Raw genomic sequence first — 22308 nt, forward strand, 5'->3', positions numbered from 1 at the left:
ACCCTTTTCCTCTTGTCCTCTATTCATGCCCAGCGACATTTGTTTTTAACTCCTTTCTCAACTAAAGCTGTATCTACATGCTCCAAGTTTGATAAACTTTGCCTCCATTTTCTTTAGCTGCGTTACCATGGAGACCACACAGCACTCTCGCTTTTCGGCAAAGACCCGCCCTACTTTGCATCTGATTGGCTAGAACTCGTTTCATTGGTAGGTGGAAGTTCGATGATTGGCTAAATCCAGTGCATCAAAACAAATCCCATGTGGACTTTTTAATTTATTTACTTTTTCTAAAATAGTCATACACCAGAAATCGGGCACGAGGCCCGAGTACTTAAGCCCTGCGTTAGTTAGAGCTGCATTCCTCTCATATGATTGGTAGGTGAAATCAATTGACTCGAAAATAATACACCACATGCAAGTTCCCAAATATTATTATTATTATTATTACATTATTTTATTTTTTTCCTCACGGCTGCACGCCGGAGATCCGGCACGGTGCCGGAATACTTTAAGCCCTGAACCCATCAAGTCTGCTAATGGTTGAGTTTTGATTTTGATGTAGAAGGCCCTGTCCAGGCTAGATCAGGTGGTCCGGCAAAAACGTCTGTCCTCCCATTCATTTTAAATAGGGTTGGAATATGCTGCGCTCACTTTTAGAACGATATTTGCTGCTCTAGCTAACTCAGTCAACTTTGTTATATTCTTCATTATATAAGCTAATTACTGCTTAACATTTAAACCTACACTAGTTCTACTCAAGCACTCTTAGCTTACTCCTTACAGTGACTGTCCACAGTTTACATAGCATTACCTCTGTTAGCTTCCTTAGTTTAGCATTAGTTTAGCCTCTTCTGCTCTCTCTTGCTCTGTGTGCCAAATATTTAGCTATTCTTCTGCCTCCTTTACTGATAATGGCAATATTATGTAATAAATGTAGTTTATTTGTTGCTTTGGTGGCTTGATTAATTAGAAACCGCACCCGCACCCTGGAATATCAATCGTATGCTTCTGTAGCTAGCCAGTCTCACGTAGCTGGTGCGGGCCAACATAGTGTAGCTTCTGCTAGCGGCCATAGTGTAGCTTCTGCTAGCGGCCCCCCACCACCCCCTGAGCAGCGGGAAGTGGGTGACTGTCCGAAAGAAGCATAGATCTAAGCTGAAGCCCAAAGTTAACCATCAAACCCTTCACGTTTCTAACAGCTATTCCCCACTCAACGATACACCTAGACAACATTCATCCCACTTTGGATGGAGCCGCTCTCATATCTAGAAATCTGACCGAGTGTATTAGCGGCCCTAAACTATGACAACCTAGAGCTGAAACCAGGAAGCAGAGCTGCAGTCCTACATGCTTTACTGCACTTCCATTAGGGCAGTTACCCACTCATATTCCATAACAACGGTGTCTGTCCCCTGACCACTTTAATTAATTAAATCAAAGTTAAACATAAGAGGAGTTATACATAAAAACCTAATATAAAAATAATACCACATCTGCAATATTAGAACAAAATAGGAAAATTCAATGTGTACTTTTGGATATCAGATCTCTGTCATCTAAAGCAGTATGATTTACAATTTAATAAATATAATAATCATATTTATTTTGTCTTATCGAAACCTGGCTGTGTCATGAAGAATATCTTAGCCTTAGTCTATACGACAATGTCCCTCTTTTTAGGCCTGATGTCCCACACCTTCCGCTTTCTTTGTGTTGGCATTCTAAACTCCGGTCGATTTATGAGGACTATGGTTAACGGTCTTTACAGTATATTAAATATCCAGTATAGGATATTAGTTTATCAACGTTACTTTATTTTGTAACGTGTAACTCTCTTTTTCAAGCTGAACAACCAATCAGATGAGTTGGCTGTTCGACCGATGACCGACGGAATGGCTGAAAAAAGGCTGACGAAGGCTGGCGCTTGGCGACGGTGCGGGACACACCACACAAACTAGCGAGCGACCGTCGGCCCAACTAGGACCAACATAGCTAAATATAAGGAAGTGATTCCATCAGAATTTTATTTAATCTCAATATAACAAAGGGCTCCTATGTTAACTTTAGTGCCTCCTAAATTGATCATCTTAAAGATAGTGCTGCAGGTTTACTGCGTCCAACACTCAAATCTGTTGCTCCTCTAAAAAAGAAGATGGCGAAACAGAGTAAGGTAGCTCCATTGTATGACTCCCAAACCTGCACATTTAAACAAACCTCGAAGACGTGAAAGTAAATGGCGTTCCACCAATATGAAAGAATCTTGTTTAGTCTGGCAAGACAGTCCCTCAGACAGAAGGCCCTCTGAAATGCCAGAGCAGCCTATTACTCATCATTAATAAAGGAAAATAGGAAAAGAACAAGAACAACCTAAATTTTCTTTTCAGCACTGTAGCCAGGCTGACAAGAGTCACAGCTCTATTGCAGGAATCGACATAAGCAATGGCCCGATGGCCTGGGGCCAGTAAAAAAACGCATGTCCGGCAAGCTGATTGGACCGTCGCTGGCCTGTTAAGGTAGGAACTGCTAAAAACACCACTACCTCGCCATCCATTCCACCTGACTGACAGACACACTTTCTCTGTTTAAAATTACAGCAACAATTGCTAAACAGGAGAGATTCATCTTGCAGGTGGAAAAACATAATAGACATCACAAATCCCTTTTATCAGGACAACACCAGAAAAGAGAAGGCATGGAGTTTAATTATTGGAGTGCTTGGAGTGGAAGTTAGATCCTAGCTTAATAAACACGTGATTGTTCTGTAAAGTACTTATAGAGACAATATAATCTGCAAGTCGGGCAGGCAAGACGCTCCGCTTCTGAGACGCTCCTTGTGTGGTATGACACGTGGCAAAACTGGAACACAGCCGGAACACAGCACAGACGTGCCCAGTGGAAAATGGGGGTAAGATCTAACATATATTTAGTCTGCTTTTCTACTATCGACCTTCACAATTTATTTATATAAGCCATTTTACCAGCTACCTGTCTCTTAAAACCCATCCCAACTAGGCTACTTAAAGAAGGTTTACCCTTGGTTAATGCTTCTTTACTAGATATAAATATGTCTTTATTTGTATTTCACAGGTTACACGGGGTACCACTGTCATTTAAAGTAGCTGTAAAAAAAAAAAAAAAAAAAAACCTCTTCTTGAACACCCTACTAATAGCGTGTTTGACCCCCTTTCGCCTTCAGAACTGCCTTAATTCTTCGTGGCATTGATTCAACAAGGTGCTGGAAGCATTCTCTAGAAATGTTGGCCCATATTGATAGGATAGCATCTTGCAGTTGATGGAGACTTGTGGGATGCACATCCAGGGCACGAATCTCCTGTTCCACCACATCCCAAAGATGTTCTATTGGTGACTGTGGGGTCCATTTTAGTACGGTGAACTCATTGTCATGTTCAAGAAACCAATTTGAAATGATTTGAGCTTTGTGACATGGTGCATTATCCTGCTGGAAGTAGCCATCAGAGGATGGGTACATGGTGGTCATAAAGGGATGGACGTGGTCAGAAACAATGCTCAGGTAGGCTGTGGCATTTAAACAATGCCCAATTGGTACTAAGGGGCCTAAAGTGTGCCAAGAAAACATCCCCCACACCATTACACCACCACCACCAGCCTGCCCAGTGGTAACAAGGCATGACAGATCCATGTTCTCATTCTGTTTACGCCAAATTCTGACTCTACCATCTGAATGTCTCAACAGAAATCGAGACTCATCAGACCAGGCAACATTTTTCCAGTCTTGAAAAGTCCAATTTTGGTGAGCTTGTGCAAATTGTAGCCCCATTTTCCTATTTTTAGTGGCGATGAGTGGTACCCGGTGGGGTCTTCTGCTGGTGTAGCCCATCCGCCTCAAGGTTGTGTGTGTTGTGGCTTCACAAATGCTTGGCTGCATACCTCGGTTGTAACGAGTGGTTATTTGAGTCAAAGTTGATCTTCTATCAGCTGGAATTAGTCGGCCCATTCTCCTCTGACCTCTAGCATCAACAAGGCGTTTTCGCCCACAGGACTGCCGCATACTGGAAGTTTTTCCTTTTTCAGACCATTCTTTGTAAACCCTAGAAATGGTTGTGCATGAAAATCCCAGTAATTGAGCAGATTGGAAAATACTCAAACCAGCCCGTCTGGCACCAACAACCATGCCACGCTCAAAGTTGCTTAGATCACCTTTCTTTCCCATTCTGACATTCAGTTTGGAGTTCAGGAGATTGTCTAGACCTGGACTACACCCCTAAATGCATTGAAGAGCGATCTTAGTTTGTTCATGTTAATAATGAATCCTCCATGCACGCTAAAGTTAGTCATGGTGTTCCACAAGGCTCTGTGCTTGGACCAATTCTTTTCACCTTATATGCTTCATCTAGGCAATATTAGAACGCACGCCACAAACTGTTATGCAGATGATACCCAATTATATCTGCATGCAATCATTTAGTTAAACTTCAAGCATGCATAAAGGACATACAAAACTGAATGACCTACAATTTTCTGATGTTAAACTGAGACAAAACAGAAGTTATTGTACTTGGCCCCAAACACCTCTGAATCTCATTATTTAAAGATATACATACTCTGGATGGTGTTGCCCTGGCCTCCAACCAGTAATCTTTGATCAGGGTATGTCCATTAACACCCACATAAAACAAACTTCAAAGGCTGCCTTTTCTCACCTGTGTATTGTAATTCCCTATTATAAGGTTTCTCCAATAGGGCCCTTAAAGGCAGTGACACACCAACCTGATAATCGGCCGTCGGACAGTCTGGCAAGGTCAGTGACTCGAGTCTGTTCGGTGTGTTCCGTGCCGTCGTCCGTCCGAGGAGCTGTTGGCCTTCATTTTGGCCGACCTGACATATTGTGTTGGAGGGCGGACAGTCGGACTCCATGACCAAGCTGATCGGTGGAGTGCTAACCCGGAAATGACGAGCGGGATGAGCATGACTAAGCCTCTCAAAATCTGACGAAAATCTTTTAAACTGACCTTTGTAGATCTGAAATGAAGACAGATTCAGCAACTGCATGGCCTTTTTTTCGCTTAAAATGTTTTCAGAAACACGTTTCGGTGAACTATTTTAGTAAAATATGAGATCGTATTCTGAACAAGCCGCCATGACAGTCTGGCTTTGAATTTCCGGAGAAACCAGACCCACGTGACGCGTTTGTCCAATCAGCTGCCGGTTTTCATTTTTGGGTGACAATACAGATTAGCGCCGCCTGCTGTTATGGAGACATATTACGTCTCATTGCTTTGGTGTGTTCCAAGGCACTTTTTTGACCAATTTGGGGAGACTGATCAGCCCAACTGCCTTTTCTGCCGACGTTTGGCCGTCGGCTCTGTGTGTCTGGGCCTTAAGAGTAAGCTTAAAACTCTCCTCTTTGATTAAGCGTATAGTTATAGGACTGGCTCAGGTTTTCCTTGGACCAGCCCTTAGTTTTGCTGCTATGGGTTTAGACTGCCGGGGGGATTCCTATGGCACATTGAGCTTCTTTCTCCTCCTCTCTCTCCATCTGTATGCATTTATATCCCATTAATAAATGTAACTTACTAACTTAGCAATTTTGAAATACCCAAATGCAGCATTTTGTCTGGATCAAATGCGGGATTGGATTACCAAATCTGAATCCAAATATTCAGGATCAGAAATCTTTAGATCTGCTTTGAAATATCCAATTTTCAGATCAGATTAGAATTGAATTAAATCCAATCAATATAATCCTGTGAGATCATTTTTGAAATACCGGCCCAGGACTAAGGAAGATAGTAGTATCATCTTAAAACTTTTCTGACAGCTTCTGGTCACAATTTCTTTCTTAAAACCAGTCTGATTAGAGGTCATATTAACCAGTTGAACACATAAACCCCCCACACTGCCGCCATCCTTGTCCACAGTCTCGTCACTTCCCGTCTGGATTACTGTAACTCTCTCCTCTTCGGCCTCCTTCATAAATCCCTCCACCAACTGGTCCAGAATTCAGCTGCCCGTATCATAACTCGAACCCCCTCCATCCACCACATCACTCCTGTCCTCCTACAGCTCCACTGGCTCCCGGTCCAGTTCCGTATCCAATTCAAAGTCCTCCTGTTTACATTCAAGGCCATCCACAACCTCGCCCCCCCATATTTGTCTGATCTCATCCAGGGTCCCACTCCCTCCCGCTCCCTCAGATCCTCTTCCTCCATACACCTGTCTGTCCCCTCCGCCCATCTCACCACCATGGGGAGCAGAGCATTCAGCCGCTCTGCTCCCCGTCTCTGGAATTAATTACCACCCCAACTCAGAAACATTGATTCATTCCCCAATTTCAAATTGCAACTCAAAACACATCTGTTTAAAACTGCCTATTCCACTTGATGTCAATTGCTCTGCCTCTTTATGTTGTTTTTATGGTTGTATTCTTTATTTTTTGCTGCTTTTAATGTCTTATGTATCCCTGTACTGTGTCCTTGAGTGCCGAGAAAGGCGCCTTTAAATAAAATGTATTATTATTATTATTATTATTATTATTATTATTATTATTATAAATACCAGTAATTTGTTCTCACATGCCGATACAGAAATATCAGTAAAATGTATTAAGTAGGGCTGTCCTCGACTAAAGAAATTCTTAGTCGACTAACACTTATATGTTTTGTCGATTAATCGATTAGTTGATGTAATCGACAGAGCTGTGCTCTTTGAGGTGATTAAGACTAGAAAAGCACAACATAAATGTAGTTAATGAACCATCTGTAAAACTGAGTTTCTCCACAATTAATCCTGCAAAAGCACCACTTTAAATCTTGTGCTTACCAGAAATGTGCTCATAAGTTTCTTGGAAATGAGTAATTAAGCATGAATAAGCATAAAAAATGACTCATCAACTAAAGAAATCTTAGTCGACTAAGACCAAAACGACCGATTAGTCGACTAATCGACTAAGAGGTGGCAGCCCTAGTATTAAGTCATTCAAACCTGACACTGTGACACAGAAAAGGCGTGCAGCTTGAATGTGGGGAAGTTTCTTCCATCACTAACCACAGATCAGGCTGAACTAGAGCTTGTGGTTGATAATCATCTACACTGAATACAAAGACAGCACACACACACAAGCCATAACAATCATGCCTGAGCACGTCAGTACCAACTGGAGTTGAATCTGTGTGTTAAGGCTTTTTATTCCTCAGCTGTATTTAATGAGTGCACACACACACACCTGCAATCACATTGGTGCCAAAAATCTGCACCATCCAGTCCGCATCCCCTGCTCTCATTTCACCAACTCCTGAAGTACACACACTCCTGAAGTACACACACACACGTCATATAAGGGCAGGCCAACCACATCCCACTCTACAGCTAAACACTGATCAGCAGATGATCTGGACCACGGCTGGACAGCACGCATAAACCTTGCTAAACACTGATCAGCAGATGATCTGGACCACGGCTGGACAGCACGCATAAACCTTAAACCCCGCTGTTTGCGCAGAAAAGTGAGGCCGGGCGTTATAACGCAGCAGATCAAAAATCGCCATGCACACCTCAGCAAGCACACACCGTGCAAAAAACGCACTTATCAAGACATGGGGTGCTTTGCTGGCACGAAGGTGATTGTTTTTACACCTCCGTGTGCGCGTTTGTGACTGTGAAGGAATGCAACACAGTGATGCATTGCCGCTTTGCTTTGTATGGCTCTTTTCTCTGCAAAAGCTCAGCCAACGCACACACGAATAAATTAGGGTAACACAAATCCCTGTCGGGCCAAATTCAACACATACGGGCAAACACGCAGGCCGCACAGAGCTATTATGTTTGCTTTAAAGCATTCAATGCCCTTCGTTTTATTCCAACATGGCAGCAACTAGCCAGTGAAACCGTGCATAGAGCCTTTAAAATTAGGAAATGCACTGCTCGGGACCGAGCGGATCAGAGCCTCACTGGCCGCACACCTCGCCTGGTTTCCCGGCAACAGCAATCAACGGCCGCTGTGAAGAAAGGGGCTGGTTGGGTTCAATGCATTGACTATTAACAGTCTATGGTTCAATGGCTACCAAATACAACAGTTTTCCTCCATTTTCATGGAAGAATTAACGTCCCATTTTCCGTTTAATGCGCTATGGGATCCATCCCTGAGGAAAAAATATTTTAAACTTACTTGTGAATTTTTTTTACTAGCTAATGCTATGCTTGTTACTTGGCCACAACACGTATTTTAACATGCTGGCATTTATGTGAGATGCCTTTTGGATAGACTTGCAGAAATGAGTTAACGGCAGACAAGAAGTGAGAAAATCTATTTCCCCATGAAAAATAAAATGTAAATGCTTATTTGACCAGTTTTTATGCCTGTTTTAGCGCATATTCTGGATTACAGTTGAAATAGTGCAGAGTGTGGGGGATATCTCTGCCCCAGCTCACCGCCTCTCGGCTGGCCACGAAACCCCACAGCCAATGTGTTATCTGTGTGAACAGGTTTACTGCATTACGACCAGCACAATTACCATCACCATTATTAATCTCCACAATAAACAGTCCCCAGCCCAGCACTCACTTCCGAAGCTGCTCCCGCATCGCTGGCCGTTCAGAGCGCTCCGCGTCCGGTAGAAGTTAACCGATTCCCGGGCAGAACCGAAGCAGTATCCTGACCCCCTCCGCGGTCCGATCAAGCGTCCTCTACCGCCGGAGAGAGGCGTCCAAGATTACCGTGTTTAGCCTACGTGTGTGTGTGTGTGTGTGTGTGTGTGTGTGTGTGTGTGTGTGTGTTTGTGTGTGTGTGTCTGTGTGTGTGTCTGTGTTCCCCTTCAAGAGGCAGCGGTGGGTTGCAGAGGCTGACTGGCCATCGAGACACGAGGGTCAATCAGCCCAAATAACATTTCCGCTTAATGCTTCAAAATAAAAGCTTCAGTTAGAAAGATGCTGTTTTGTTGTTGGACAAACCCAAGTGACAACGAGAAAAATCTATTCACGGAGATGCTATTGGTCCCAACTTCCTATAGGTGGATGTCAAAATGGAACATCTGAAATCTCGGCAGTGCTCTTTTGACAGGCCTCATGACTCGAGGTTATACCTGACTCTTTGTAAAACCCTTGCTAGTGATTTAACTGCCCAGCAAGAAGTAAGCTAGCTCCCTACCCAGGGCGCTGCTAGCTTAATCCTGTGGTGGGCTTGTTTAGCTAGGTAATGTTATCTGATTTTGCCTTAGTCTATATCCTCGACATTCCACTTCCGGGATTGCTCCGGTGCCGCAGGAAATTCAGACAGATGCATGTATTTTCGCCGATGTCCGTTTCCTTCCGCCTGCTTTATGTTGGAATTTTAAACTCCAGTGGATTTATGAGGACTGTGGTGAACTGCTCCTCAGATCTCTGCATGGTAAATTGAGACAGCTAGTTAGACTATCTGTCCAATTTGAGTTTTCTCACGCACGACTAAAACAACTTGAACATACACATGTTCCACCAAAACAAGGTTCTTCCCAACCTAGCAAACGAATACACGTTAGTAAATATTTAAACTCAAGGTGGCTGAGTAAAAAAGAGAGACAAGCAACGCATCCACTGGGACTTTATAGGGGGCGGGTGCCATAGGGTGCTAGTTGTAATTAAACTTTTAGCATTTTTAGTTTTGTATGGGTGAGTTAGTGTTCATGTTTTGTATGGTTGATTTAGTGTTCATGTTTATCTACATTTATTGTTGCACCATGACCGAGACCCGGGTAGGGACTGATCGCATCTGGGCAGTGAGAAAGCGTTCAATGTTATATACACAGATTTGAAATCAGTAACTCTGTCGCCTGAGTAAAACTTTCCACGCAGTTCGATACATTGTAAAATGTCAATGTTTTATGTTGATTATTTTCCATGTTTTTTTTTGGAGCAAATTAGTAAAGTCAACTAATTTGGGATAACAGTGTAAGGACCCCTGCTTATTTTTGCCCAAGGGTCCCCAAGTGGTTTAATCCAGCTCGGGATATTAATGGATAAATAATTGGACAAAGGACAAAATTGAATAGGTGCACAAGATATGTTAAAAAAAATTAAACTGAACCACCCGAAAATGGTTGACACCTTTATTTTGAAATAAACTTTGTACATTTCCGTCTAGTCCTGTCCGCTTCTAGGAAACTTGACGTTAGACGAGGCGGAGCTCAAGCTCTCTGCCTCCCTTCCCCCCATCCCGCTGTTTCTGATAGCAAAGGAGCCTCAACACCATCCGAGGAGTTTTTTCCACCTCTCTGACGAGAGAGAGAGAGAGAGAGAGAGAGAGAGAGACTTTTTGATTTCCAAGGCACACAGATTAACACATTCAATGCCATGGAGAGAGAGAGAGAGAGAGAGAGAGAGAGAGAGAGAGAGAGAGAGAGAGAGAGAGAGAGAGAGAGAAGGGCCGTTTCTAAACGTTTTGGGGCCTTAAGCGAAATCGTACACTATTTCATTTCTCGGTATGTTTTGAAGTTGTTTGTTGTGGTTTTGAAGTAACTGATGAGTATGGGTTCTGAAGTAACTGAGGTAGTTTCAGGCTGTTGACTCGATGTAGACTACCTGGGGAATCTGGATCTGTTGATATAAAATAAAAAGTATCATTAAATCACTGTATAATATCAAATTTAATAATATTATGTGTATTGTTTGACCTGTTTTGATTTTTTTTCTTCTGTATACTTCCATCTTCTGGCCAGATGTAGTATTGCATTCTTAAGTTGTAGATTAAGACCCTAAAGTCAGATGTAGTTAAAATATCCCTAGACTGGCATCTTTATGGAAGTAATGAATGTTAGGTAGACTAAGCAAGTAAGATAAAAAAAAAAAGCGAGTGCTCATGCATATGAGCCATTATTCAGCTGATGTTGTGTAGCCGATTATGTTGTGGGGATTTCTAACAGTAAATACTGTTTCCTATGTTAAAATGTCGCTAATTTGTAGCTCTGAAAGTTAGCAGACGTTAACATACAGTACAGTAATGCAACTTACTCAAAAGCCAAAGGTAATAACTGAATATTGCGCATTACACGCTTTGCCAATTGGTATGAAACTGTACACACTTCCCGTCTCCTAAATGGGCATGGCCTTGTTTGAAAGTGTATTGAATGTCCTGTGGATGGATGAAAAGTTATATTTGCACAATTTATTAATATTTTATTTTGCTAACATTAGACACAGATAAAAGCTATGTTTAGCATTACGAAGATTTGTTTTGTTAGGGCGTTCACTAACGTTAGTTGATTTTATCTTATCTGTGTTGCCAGACTGCGAGTTTGTTCCTGAGACAGAAACAGGCCATTTTAGTGTCAGAAGGTACGGGAGATATGTGGCTTGTGGAAAATGGGTCCAGTATTTACTTTATGGGGCAAAAGAATCGGTCATAATCTGTGTTCACTTCTGCCATTGGAATCAATAGACTCAGGACCTGATGCTTGTCTTCTTAAGAGGCGTTGGTGAAACCATAGACTAAAAATAATGGACGTAGCATCTGTGTTGTCACCCATTGGTTTGTGGACTGCCGTTTTGAAGCCATCGAGTTTGACGATACGGGCGTTGCCATCTTGTTTTTTTGCAACCGGATGTGGCGATTTTTTACGACAGGGTCGAGCTAGGGAGAATACACGGCCAAGCCAGTGTTGTTTATAGTTGCAATGGCACTGCACTAAGCTAAACGTTAAAGGGGGAAAGTTGCCGATTTCAACCCTTCTGAAACGAGTCATCCAGTACAGAGTTACCGGCGGGTAAACGTGGACCCCGGGTACTGCTGCCATTCATCTGCATGTATGGCAGTACAGAAAATTTGCAAACTTTCCCTTAAGTTACCAGCTAACGCTAGTGGTAGCTAGCTAGCTTGGTTGGCAGAACACTAAACAAGACATTTTTAGGCAACCAAATGTCGAAAACACACAGTGAGAGGATAAAAGTTTAAGACGAAAACGCAGTTAACACCCAAAAACAAGTTTACGGCAATTTTAATGTACACAGTGCCATGGTTAGCATTACTAAGGCTTTGTCCAGATTGACAGGTCAGCGTGTAGCCACGCTCCTAAAGCATCCCCTGCTTTATCGTCAATTTTAAAATAAATGGGACCATAATTTACCAAATGAACATCATGCTGTATTAAGGAAGACTTGAAAGTAGCAATTGAGGCCATAAATGAAAATGTTTATTGAGGTAATAAATCAAGTAAGAAAGTAGGGTCATTTTCCCATAGACTTCTATAGAAACTGATGTCTTTTTGCAACCAGTGGAGTTGCCCCCCTGCTGTAAATGAGATAGAATGCAGGTTTAAGGCACCTTAACTGCATTGGATTCACTTTTTAGGCCCGGAAGCTTTGTCCATTATTTTTACAGTCTATGGGTGAAACCCATGTGATACAGATGAGGCATCTCGGTTCTAAACTCTCTCTGCTTCAGGCTAGCTTGCCTATAACATTATTCCAAAGCAAGAAGACTGTTTAGGTGTAAATTTCCCCTAGTTGTCAACACTGAATGACGAAGGCTTTTTGGATAAAAGCTTTATCCAAACCCAACGGTTTAACCCAACCATACAAATACAAAAAAACGAGTTGTCATTACACATTTATTGTGTCATAATATTTTGGTCCAATACTGCATGAGCTAACATTAACGGTACACCAATTTATTTTCCTAGAATGGCAAAGTCATGATCCACCCTACTCTGCCTCTAATTGGCTAGTACTTTTTACCTTCATCGGTTGGGTTGGTTAGGTTCAGGAATGAGGTGTGAGATTAGTTAAGGCTTGGGTAATAATTATCAGGGTAAGCCAATCAGTGGCAGGGTAGAGCAGGACATGCCTTCACCATCCTAGGTAAAAAAAAATATACGCAAAAAACAGTAGGTAGTACTGTAATGTATGATAGCTAACTTTGCGTTAGCTGGCTAATAATGACCCTTTTTCATTTCAACTAACACCATGTCAACAGCTCTTGTAAAGAAAAAAAGCTAAATAGATAATTCCTTACCTGTATTTTCTGCCTGTTTCTCTCTCTTCAGATTTTTTCTTTTTCCACCTTTCTGCTCAGGAGTGGTAGGAGAGCTTTATTTTCCTTCATTGGGTTGTTGACTCTGAATGTCAACACCCAAGTTACTTTTGGATCATGCCAAATTTCATTCTTGTGTACACAAGGGGGGCCCCCATGTCTTTGACAAGCTAAACTGGCTTGTATTATGTTATTATGTCATGATTGGACTAGAGTTGAGTTTTTGTACGGTGGCCCTGAAGTGCAAACCACGGCAGCAAATCCCACAACGCGACAGCAAATTTCACAACGCGACAGCAAATCCCACAACGCGACAGCAAATGCCACAAAGCGACAGCAAATGCTTCGCCACAACAAGACAGCATTTCGCCACAACACGCATTTTGCAATAACACGACAGAATTTCGCCCAAACACAACAGCATTTTGCCACAACACGACAGCATTTTGCCACAACACGGCAGCATTTAGCCACAACACCACAGCATTTTTCCACAACAATTTGCCACAACACAACAGCACAACAGAAAGGGTAGGTACATATTGGACATTGATCCCCGTCCTGATTGGTTGCACTGTAATTTACAAATTACAAGTTTGTTTTTTCATTTAACCCAAAAAACAAACATACAGAAATAGCATGTTTTTTTTCAATTTTCGTTTCAATTAAAAAAACAATTAAGGGTGAGGGTGAGGTGACGCGGAAGTAAAATATTTCAAAATAAAAGCCAAGAGTGTAGAAGTAGTAGTCTTACTAATGTTGTTGTGTTGTGGCGAAATGCTGTCGTGTTGTGGTGAAATGCTGTCGTGTTGTGGCAAATTGCTGTTGTGTTGTGGCGAAATGCTGTTGTGTTGTGGCAAATTGTTCTCGTGTTGTGGTGAAATGCTGTCGTGTTGTGGCGAATTGCTGTCGCGTTGTGACATTTGCTATTACATTGTGGGATTTGCTGCCGTGGTTTGCACTTCAGGGCTACTGTACTAATGCCCCTAAAAAAATTAAATAAACACTGCATGGGCCACCCTGGTGGTTAGGGGGGCCATTGCAGTCGCTTATAATGCCTGTAGGGAGACACAGCCCTGAGTGAGAAAGAAAGAAAGTGACAGAAAAGAAAGAGGAAAAGTGTGAGAGAAAAAAAAGGGAAAGAAGACGGAGCTGCTTTTTGCTTTTACAAGGCACAGGAGAGAAGAAACGGGAAGAGAGAGAGGCGTTTTCCCCGTATACATGAGCTGAGGATGAATGGGAAGAATGACAGGAGTAACTCCACCTTCAGTATAGTAGGTGGCCCTCTGCCAAAGTACAACTGGTCGAAATAAGGCTTTTTCTTCCAGACACTTTGTCAAAATCACAACTTAAAACATGTTCCTCCACGTCCGATCAGAAATGGGTCTTCTTGATAGTACTTGCCATGGCGAAGTCCTCAGTGGGTTTAAAGGTTTAAAGCTTGTGTTGTTGCTGTTGTTGTTGGCGCTGTTGCCTCTAACTGCTCTTTTCTATTTCAGGGTCAATAACCACTGCAGTGAGTGGGGAAGGACAGTTATAATGGATGGAGCATGCACATCCAGTTAAGGTTTACACATGCACGAAACCCTGGTTATTTAGTTATCTAGGTCTGTTAACCAGGGTATGAAAACTCTGATTTTAGCCGGGGTACGGTGTTTACATGGCGTTTGAGAAACCAGGGCTTAAGCCGAATATAATCGTGTTTTAAAACTAAAGACTTTGCCTAAGGGAGTTACCCACAATTCATAGCGTTGTGACGTTAAAACATGGAGTTTCCAGGGGAAGCCCGAAAACAAAAACGGTAAACAAGGAGTGGAACATGGGTGTTTAGCCTGGCATATTAAATTTACATAGAAACATTACCTTAACATTAAGGATTTAAGATGGTACATAAAAACACATGAACTCAGAAGAATGCAAGCACATCTGGTTTATTCATCAACCATTTCTTTTAATTTTGCTTAATGCTGCGGTTTTAACAAAAATGAGGCAAGCTGGTGATGTTTTCAGCGATATCCATTATTTTGTCTCACTTGCAAACACTTTGTGAAAATGTGAACCTCTGGCACTCGAGGGGTGGAGGCAGACCAGAACACTCTTAAAAAGTAGGCAGGGCCTTGATGAATATTTACAGATTTTATTCAAATATCACCAGTTAACATGATCACCAGCTAAACTGGCACACCGGCCACCTATTTTTTGTTGTTGTTTTGTGTGTGTGTGTGTGTGTGTGTGTGTGTGTGTGTGTATTGATTGCTCCACTCAATGATGCTTGCCTGTGAAACCTATTATTGTGGCATTAGGCTCATGCCACCTCTTTTTGCTTATATTATGTGTTGTTTTAAGCTTTAGTGGAGTACCCTAATTTACTAATAAAAACTATTTTAAGTTATCATAACATATGTTTCTCGCTCCTTTTTATTAAGTTATGATGGATAATGACTGTTAATTGATAATTATGTTTCAAGAAATCAAAGAGGTGTTGCAATCTTATTAAGAGAGCATATGGATTATTTTTTATATAAAATGGAACATGATATGGATGGCCGTGTAATTGTCTTAGATATCAAAATCAAGAATACTCAATTATGTTTAGCTAATATATATGTAAATAATAATAATGGTCCTAATTTCTTTGAATATATGCATGACATGATCCAGAAGTATGAAAACCTGATAATCATGGTCAGAGACTTTAATACGATGCTGGCCCCAGATAAAGACAGAGCAGGAGACAGAAAAGATTATCAAGATAAAAAAACACACCATGCCATTACATCTCTAACGTCTGCTATCTACTTAGTTGACATATGGAGAATAGGGAATTCGAATCGAATAAGATAGAAATGGCGAAGAAATTACATTTTCTTGATCTTGTTCTCTTTAGTCTCTAAAGTTAGTCAAATATCAATAACTAAAATGTTTTATTCTGACCACCACCTTACGGAGATGGGGACTAGAGTCTGAGACTCAAGTCGCACTTCAGTCAGACTTGACTTGCGACTCGACCCTAAAGACTTCAGACTTGACTCGGACTCGAGCTTCGAGACTCGTCAACAACCTGTTTTCATGCAATTATTGCTTTTTAAATTCTATTTTCTTTTATTGGCGCATGTACGTTGGGGAAACGTATGACGAGCTGCATGTCCCTTGCCATTTGTCATAACATTACAACGTAACGCATGCACTATGCCTATGTGCACACACTCACATATAAAAAAATGCATTGATTATGGCGACACCAAGTCCTCCCGGAGTTGTGCCTTTTGTCATTAGTTTTGCTTTCAATAACTTCGTAAACAGTGGCAGTAAGCGAACAGCTACATGCAAGGTGTGTGGCACCAAGATAAATGATGCCGGATCAACAACGTCGAACTTCATCTGGCATCTCAAAACGCACCCAGATAGGTCAGTCACTTGCTAATGTGAAAGAGACATTACATTTAGCATATATCGTCACAGGTAAGAAGCTAACCATTGCAAAGAGTTGTGCTAATGCTAGGAACAGGCAAATTGTACCGTTATAGTTGTATCCACATGATGTGACAGACTTAGGTTAATATTTCACCAGGTTGTTGTTAAAAAGCAATAAGGAAAGTATCAGTTCTCACATGTTTGCACCATAGTTGGTGTATTAACTTTCAATACAGATGTTTCCCTCAAACTTTGACCACTGAAAAATGTAATGCATGATGAGGTTGGGCTTTACAGCCAGTTAGTAACACAGACAAACATGTATTCTTTGTTGCAGATACCAAAATGTTGAAAAATTCAGTTATGAAATTGAAACAGAGTTCTTAATTTGTGTTACTAATTTGTGTTTCTTCAGATTGCATTGCAGTAGACCCCATTAAGTTAACCTACAACTGATTTTGATACTGTACTGTATGGATGGTAGCTACAGGACATGCTTTGAATTCATAAGATTTAACAATACAGTGTTAGGGAAAGATCAGATGGCCAGAGACTTGAGACTTGACTGGGATTCATGGCAAAAGACTTGAGACTTGACTTGAACTTGCCCCTCAAAGACTTGAGACTCAACTTGGACTTCCAAAAAATGACTTGTGAACATCTCTGCCACCTTATCATATTTAATATTAATCTTGCTGATGTTAATAGAGGGCAAAGCTATTGTAAAAAATGTAATCAATCGCTGCTGGAAGACGAGACATTTGTTTCAAAAACAAATACATTTACTTAATTAAAGCTGCAAGCAGCGATGGACGGGCCCTCGCTCCTCTGCGCGCATCGGGGTCACCGGCGGTCGCCGCTCCTTGCGCAGCACTCAGACACCGCAAATCGTCACCAATGAAAAGGGAACTCCCTGCTGCATTCAATGATACCTCACACAAGACTCTACCTTAGATGGTTCACCAGTTATAAAAAGGGGCGTGGCTAAATTATAGGGGCCGGGTCAACCCATCACCAATTAAAAAGGAAGTCTCTGCTGAGTTCAATGATACCTCACACAAGGGTCTACCTTAATCGGTTCAAATGTTATGAAAGGGGGCGTGGCTTAAGCATAGGGGGCGGGGCAAAACATCACCAATGAAGAAGGAACTCTCTGCTGAGTTCACTGATACCTCACACAATGGTCAACCTTAAATCGTTCAAATGTTATGAAGGGGCATGGCTTAAGCATAGGGGGCAGGCCAAACCATCACCAATGAAGAAGGAACTCTCTGCTGATTTCATTGATACCTCACACAATGGTCAACCTTAAATCGTTCAAATGTTATGAAAGGGGGTGTGGCTTAAGCATAGGGGGCGGGCCAAACATCACCAATGAAGAAGCAACTCTCTGCTGAGTTCAATGACACATCACACAAGACCCTACCTTAAACGGTTCAAATGTTATGAAAGGGGCGTGGCTTAAACATAGGGGGCAGGCCAAACGATCACCAATGAAGAAGGAACTCTCTGCTGAGTTCAATGACACCTCACACAAGACTCTACCTTAGATGGATCAGCATTCATGAAAGGGGGCGTGGCTTAAGCATAGGGGGCGGGCCAAACCATCACCAATGAAGAAGCAACTCTCTGCTGAGTTCAATGACACCTCACACAAAACTCTACCTTAAACAGTACAAATGTTATGAAAGGGAGCGTGGCCTGAGTAAGTGGGCGTGGTTATATTATAGGGGCCGACTCATTATCACATGTAGACCACACATTCTAAGTTTCATGTAAATCGGATGATGTTTGTCATATAAGGCGCATTTCCTGTTGCCAGCGGGGGGCGCTATGACCAAAAGTCAAATATGGCCTGTAGGTGTCCTCAGGCCTGGACCCTTGTCAATCGTGAGAATTTTCGGGCAGATACGACAACGTACACTCAAGTTACAACAATTTATTTGTTCATCGCTCAACACTCAAAATGGCCGCCACGCCACGCCCACACCGTCAGACGAAAAGTTTTTCTTTTAATAACTTTTCATCTTTAAGGTGTTGGGATGATAGAGACCAAGTTTGAAGTACATCGGATGAAATCTCTAGGAGGAGTTCGTTAAAGTATAGAACCTTGACTTTTAGGCCTACTTCCTGTTGCCACTAGGGGGCGCTATGACTTTAAGTAAATATCGGCCTTTATTTGTCCTCAGGGTTGGACTCTTATGAGTCCTGAAAAGTTTCGAGCCAATCGGACAATGTACACACACTTCCTGTTTCGGCGGCGAAACGCACAAAATGGCCACCCCGCCACGGCCACGCCCTATGACGAAAAGTTTTTCTTTTAACAACTTTTCATCTTTAATATCTTAAGATGGCACAGACCGAATTTGAAGTTGATCGGATGAAATCTCTAGGAGGAGTTCGTTAAAGTACGACATGTGGAAATGGCCAAAATCGCACTAATTTCGAACTTTGAAATCAAAATGGCGGACTTCCTGTTGGGCTTAGGGTATGGCTTCAATGACGTTTTTTGTACATCTTGACATGATACATATGTGTACCAAGTTTCGTGAGTCTACGTTAAACGCACTGCAGGGGCTCAATTTCTTTAACATTGTAGGGGGCGCTAGCGAGCCATTTTTGCGGGCCTATTCCCGAAACCCTTAAAATACGTAAATTTTCACCAGATTTGATGCGACCGCCAAATTTGGTGAGTTCTTGAATATGTTAAGCCCCTCAAAAAGCCAATTCATTTGCCGGGAAAATAATAATAATTCCTTCAGTTTCAATAGGGCCTTCGCCGCTGTCGGCGCTCGGGCCCTAATAATTCTTTTCTATTAATAATGGCTCTGCAAATCCACATATAGTGTGGGATAATTACATCTACTCATGACATTCTAGAAATCTTGATGGACTATTACCCTAAGATATTTAAGGAAGACAATCAATCAACAAACTTTTCTTTGGTCGATTTCATGCCCTCATCCAAAGCTTGTAGAAGAACAACAGATATTATGTGAGGGAGTTATATAATGCCATATGTTTTTTTGAGAATGGAAAGTGTCCTGGACTATATGGAATACCTGTGGTGGTGTATAGAACCTTCTTTCCCAGAAGTTAAAGACGCTTTACTAGCATGGTTTTATTTCTCTTTTGAAGTTGGCCAACAATCTAATTCTCAAAAATTTGGATTATTATCTATATTATTAAAACATGATGCAGATGGCCAGGAGATTGGAGACCACTGACTTTGTTATGTTGTGATACCCGTATTTTGGCAAAATGTATTGCAGTTTGACTAAAACAAGTTATCCAACAACTAATACATTTTGATCAAACAGGAACCATCACCTTATTGTGGTGGAGAGGTTTGTGTGTCCCTATGAACCTGAGGGCTGTGTTGTCTGGAGCTTGGTGCTCCTGGTAGGATCTCCCATGGCAAAGTGGTCTCAGGTGAGGGGCCGGACAAAGAATGGTTCAAAAACCCTATGATTGACCAAGGAAGAGGTAGAGTTACCCTGCCCGGAGGAAGCCCGGGGCCCCCGTCTGGAGCCAGGCCCAGATGGAGGGCTCGTCAGCGAGCGCCTGGTGGCCGGGTTTGCCATGGAGCCCGGCCGGGCACAGCCCAAAGAAGCAACGTGGCACCTCTCTCTCCATCCCATGGGCCCACCACCTGTGGGAGGAACCGCTGGGGTCAGGTGCGCTGCCACACGGGTGGCAGTGAAGGCCAGGGGCCTTGACGGACCAGCCCGGGCGGCAGAGGCTGGCTCTGGGGACGTGGAATGTCACCTCTCTGTGGGGGAAGGAACCGGAACTTGTGCGGGAGGTGGAGCGCTACCAATTAGATCTGGTGGGGCTTACCTCTACGCACAGTCTCAGTTCTGGAACCATACTCCTGGATAGGGGTTGGACTCTTTTCAGCGCAGCTACGTTGGAGTTCACCCAGGTGGACGAGAGGGTCGCCTCCCTATGTCTGCGAGTTGTGGGGGGGAAACTCTGACTGTTGTTTGTGCATATGCACCAAACAAAAGCTCGGAGTATTTGGCCTTCTTGGAGACCTTGAATGGAGTCCTGCATGGGGCTCCAGTGGGGGGACTCCATAGTTCTGCTGGGGGACTTCAACGCGCACGTGGACTATGATGGAGAGGCGTGATTGGGAGGAACGGCCTCCCTGATCTAAACCCGAGTGGTTGTTTTGTTGTTGGACTTCTGTGCTAGTCATGGATTGTCTATAATGAACACCATGTTCAAACATAGGGATGCTCATAAGTGTACTTGGTACCAGAGCACCCTAGGCCGAAGGTCAATGATCGATTTTATAATCGTTTCATCTGATCTGAGGCTGTAGGTTTTGGACACTCGGGTGAAGAGAGGGGCAGAGCTGTCAACCGATCACCATCTGGTGGTGAGTTGGGTCAGGGGGTGGGGCAAGACTCTGGACATACCTTGTAAGCCCAAACAGGTAGGGAATGTCTGGAAGAGGCCCCTGTCCGACAGACTTTCAACTCACACCTCCGGCGGAGCTTTTCGTGCATCCCTGTGGAGGCTGGGGGGACTTGTTAGTTGTTAGTCAAACAACTCCACAGTGGCAATGCCCCAGGGATTGATGAGATCCATCCTGAAATGCTGAAAGCTCTGGGTGTGGAGGGGCTGTCTTGGATGACACGCCTCTTCAACATTGCATGGAAGTTTGGGACAGTGCCTAAGGAGTGGCAGACCAGGGTGGTGGTTCCCCTGTTCAAAAAGGGGGACCAGAGGGTGTGTGCCAATTACAGGGGTATCACACTTCTCAGCCTCCCTGGTAAAGACTACTCCTAGTCGCTGGAATGGAGGGTTCGGCCGATAGTCGAACCTCGGGTTGAAGAGGAACAATGCGGATTCCGTCCTGGTCGTGGAACAACGGACCAGCTCGCAAGGATCCTGGAGGGAGCCTGGGAGTATGCCCATGCTACATGTGTTTTGTGGATCTGGAGAAGGCGTATGACTGGGTCCCCCGGGAGATACTGTGGAAGGTACTGCGGGAGTATGGGGTGAGGGGGTCCCTTCTCAGAGCCATCCAATCTCTGTATGACCAAAGCGAGAGCTGGGTCCAGGTTCTCCGCAGTAAGTCGGACTTGTTTCAGGTGAGGGTTGGCCTCCGCCAGGGCTATGCTTTGTCACCAATCCTGTTTGTAATATTTATGGACAGGATATCGAGGCGTAGTTGAGGAGGGGTTGCGGTTCGGTAGGCTGGGGATCTCATTGCTGCTCTTTGCACATGATGTGGTCCTGATGGCATCATCGGCCTGTGACCTTCAGCACTCACTAGATCGGTTCGCGGCCGAGTGTGAAGCGGCTGGGATGAGGATCAGCACCTCTAAATCTGAGGCCATGGTTCTCAGCAGGAAAGCGATGGAGTGCCTACTCCAGGTAGGGATTGAGTCCTTACCCCAAGTGAAGGAGTTCAAATACCTTGGGGTCTTGTTCGCGAGTGAGGGGACAATGGAACTTGGTCGGAGAATCGTCTGTGTGTGTTGTGATGAAAAGAGAGCTGAGCCAGAAGGCAAAGCTCTTGATCTACCGGTCAGTTTTCGTTCCTAATCTTACCTATGGTCATGAAGGCTGGGTCATGACCGAAAGAATGAGATCCAGGGTACAAGCGGCCAAAATGGGTTTCCTCAGGAGGGTGGCTGACGTCTCCCTTAGAGATAGGGTGAGAAGATCAGTCATCTGTGAGGAGCTCGGAGTAGAGCCGCTGCTCCTTTGTGTCGAAAGGAGCCAGTTGAGGTGGTTTGGGCATCTGGTAAGGATGCCCCCTGGGTGCCTCCCTAGGGAGGTGTTCCAGGCACATCCAGCTGGGAGGAGGCCTCGGGGAAGACCCAGGACTAGGTGGAGGGATTATATCTCCAACCTGGCCTGGGAACGCCTCGGGATCCCCCAGTCGGAGCTGGTTAATG

General features: G+C 43.4%; 1 protein-coding gene across 28 annotated transcripts in view; it reads right to left on the bottom strand.

The window, feature by feature from the left end:
* Nucleotides 1-22308, bottom strand: part of dmd (dystrophin) — a 458768-nt gene that overhangs the window by 65894 nt on the left and 370566 nt on the right. The window contains exon 1 of one of the 28 annotated variants that reach the window (XM_035998546.1): nt 8543-8841. The exons of 26 other annotated variants lie outside the window; for them this stretch is intronic. In XM_035998546.1, the coding sequence (XP_035854439.1) occupies nt 8543-8562 (20 nt within the window). In that variant the 5' untranslated portion in view covers nt 8563-8841. Of the gene's footprint in view, nt 1-8542; nt 8842-10380; nt 10549-22308 lie in introns of those variants that run through there. One more of the 28 variants, XM_035998541.1, reaches the window with a different exon arrangement.

The sequence above is a fragment of the Sander lucioperca genome, chromosome 24 (assembly GCF_008315115.2).
Source record: "Sander lucioperca isolate FBNREF2018 chromosome 24, SLUC_FBN_1.2, whole genome shotgun sequence".
In the NCBI taxonomy this organism is placed as follows: Eukaryota; Metazoa; Chordata; class Actinopteri; order Perciformes; family Percidae; genus Sander; species Sander lucioperca.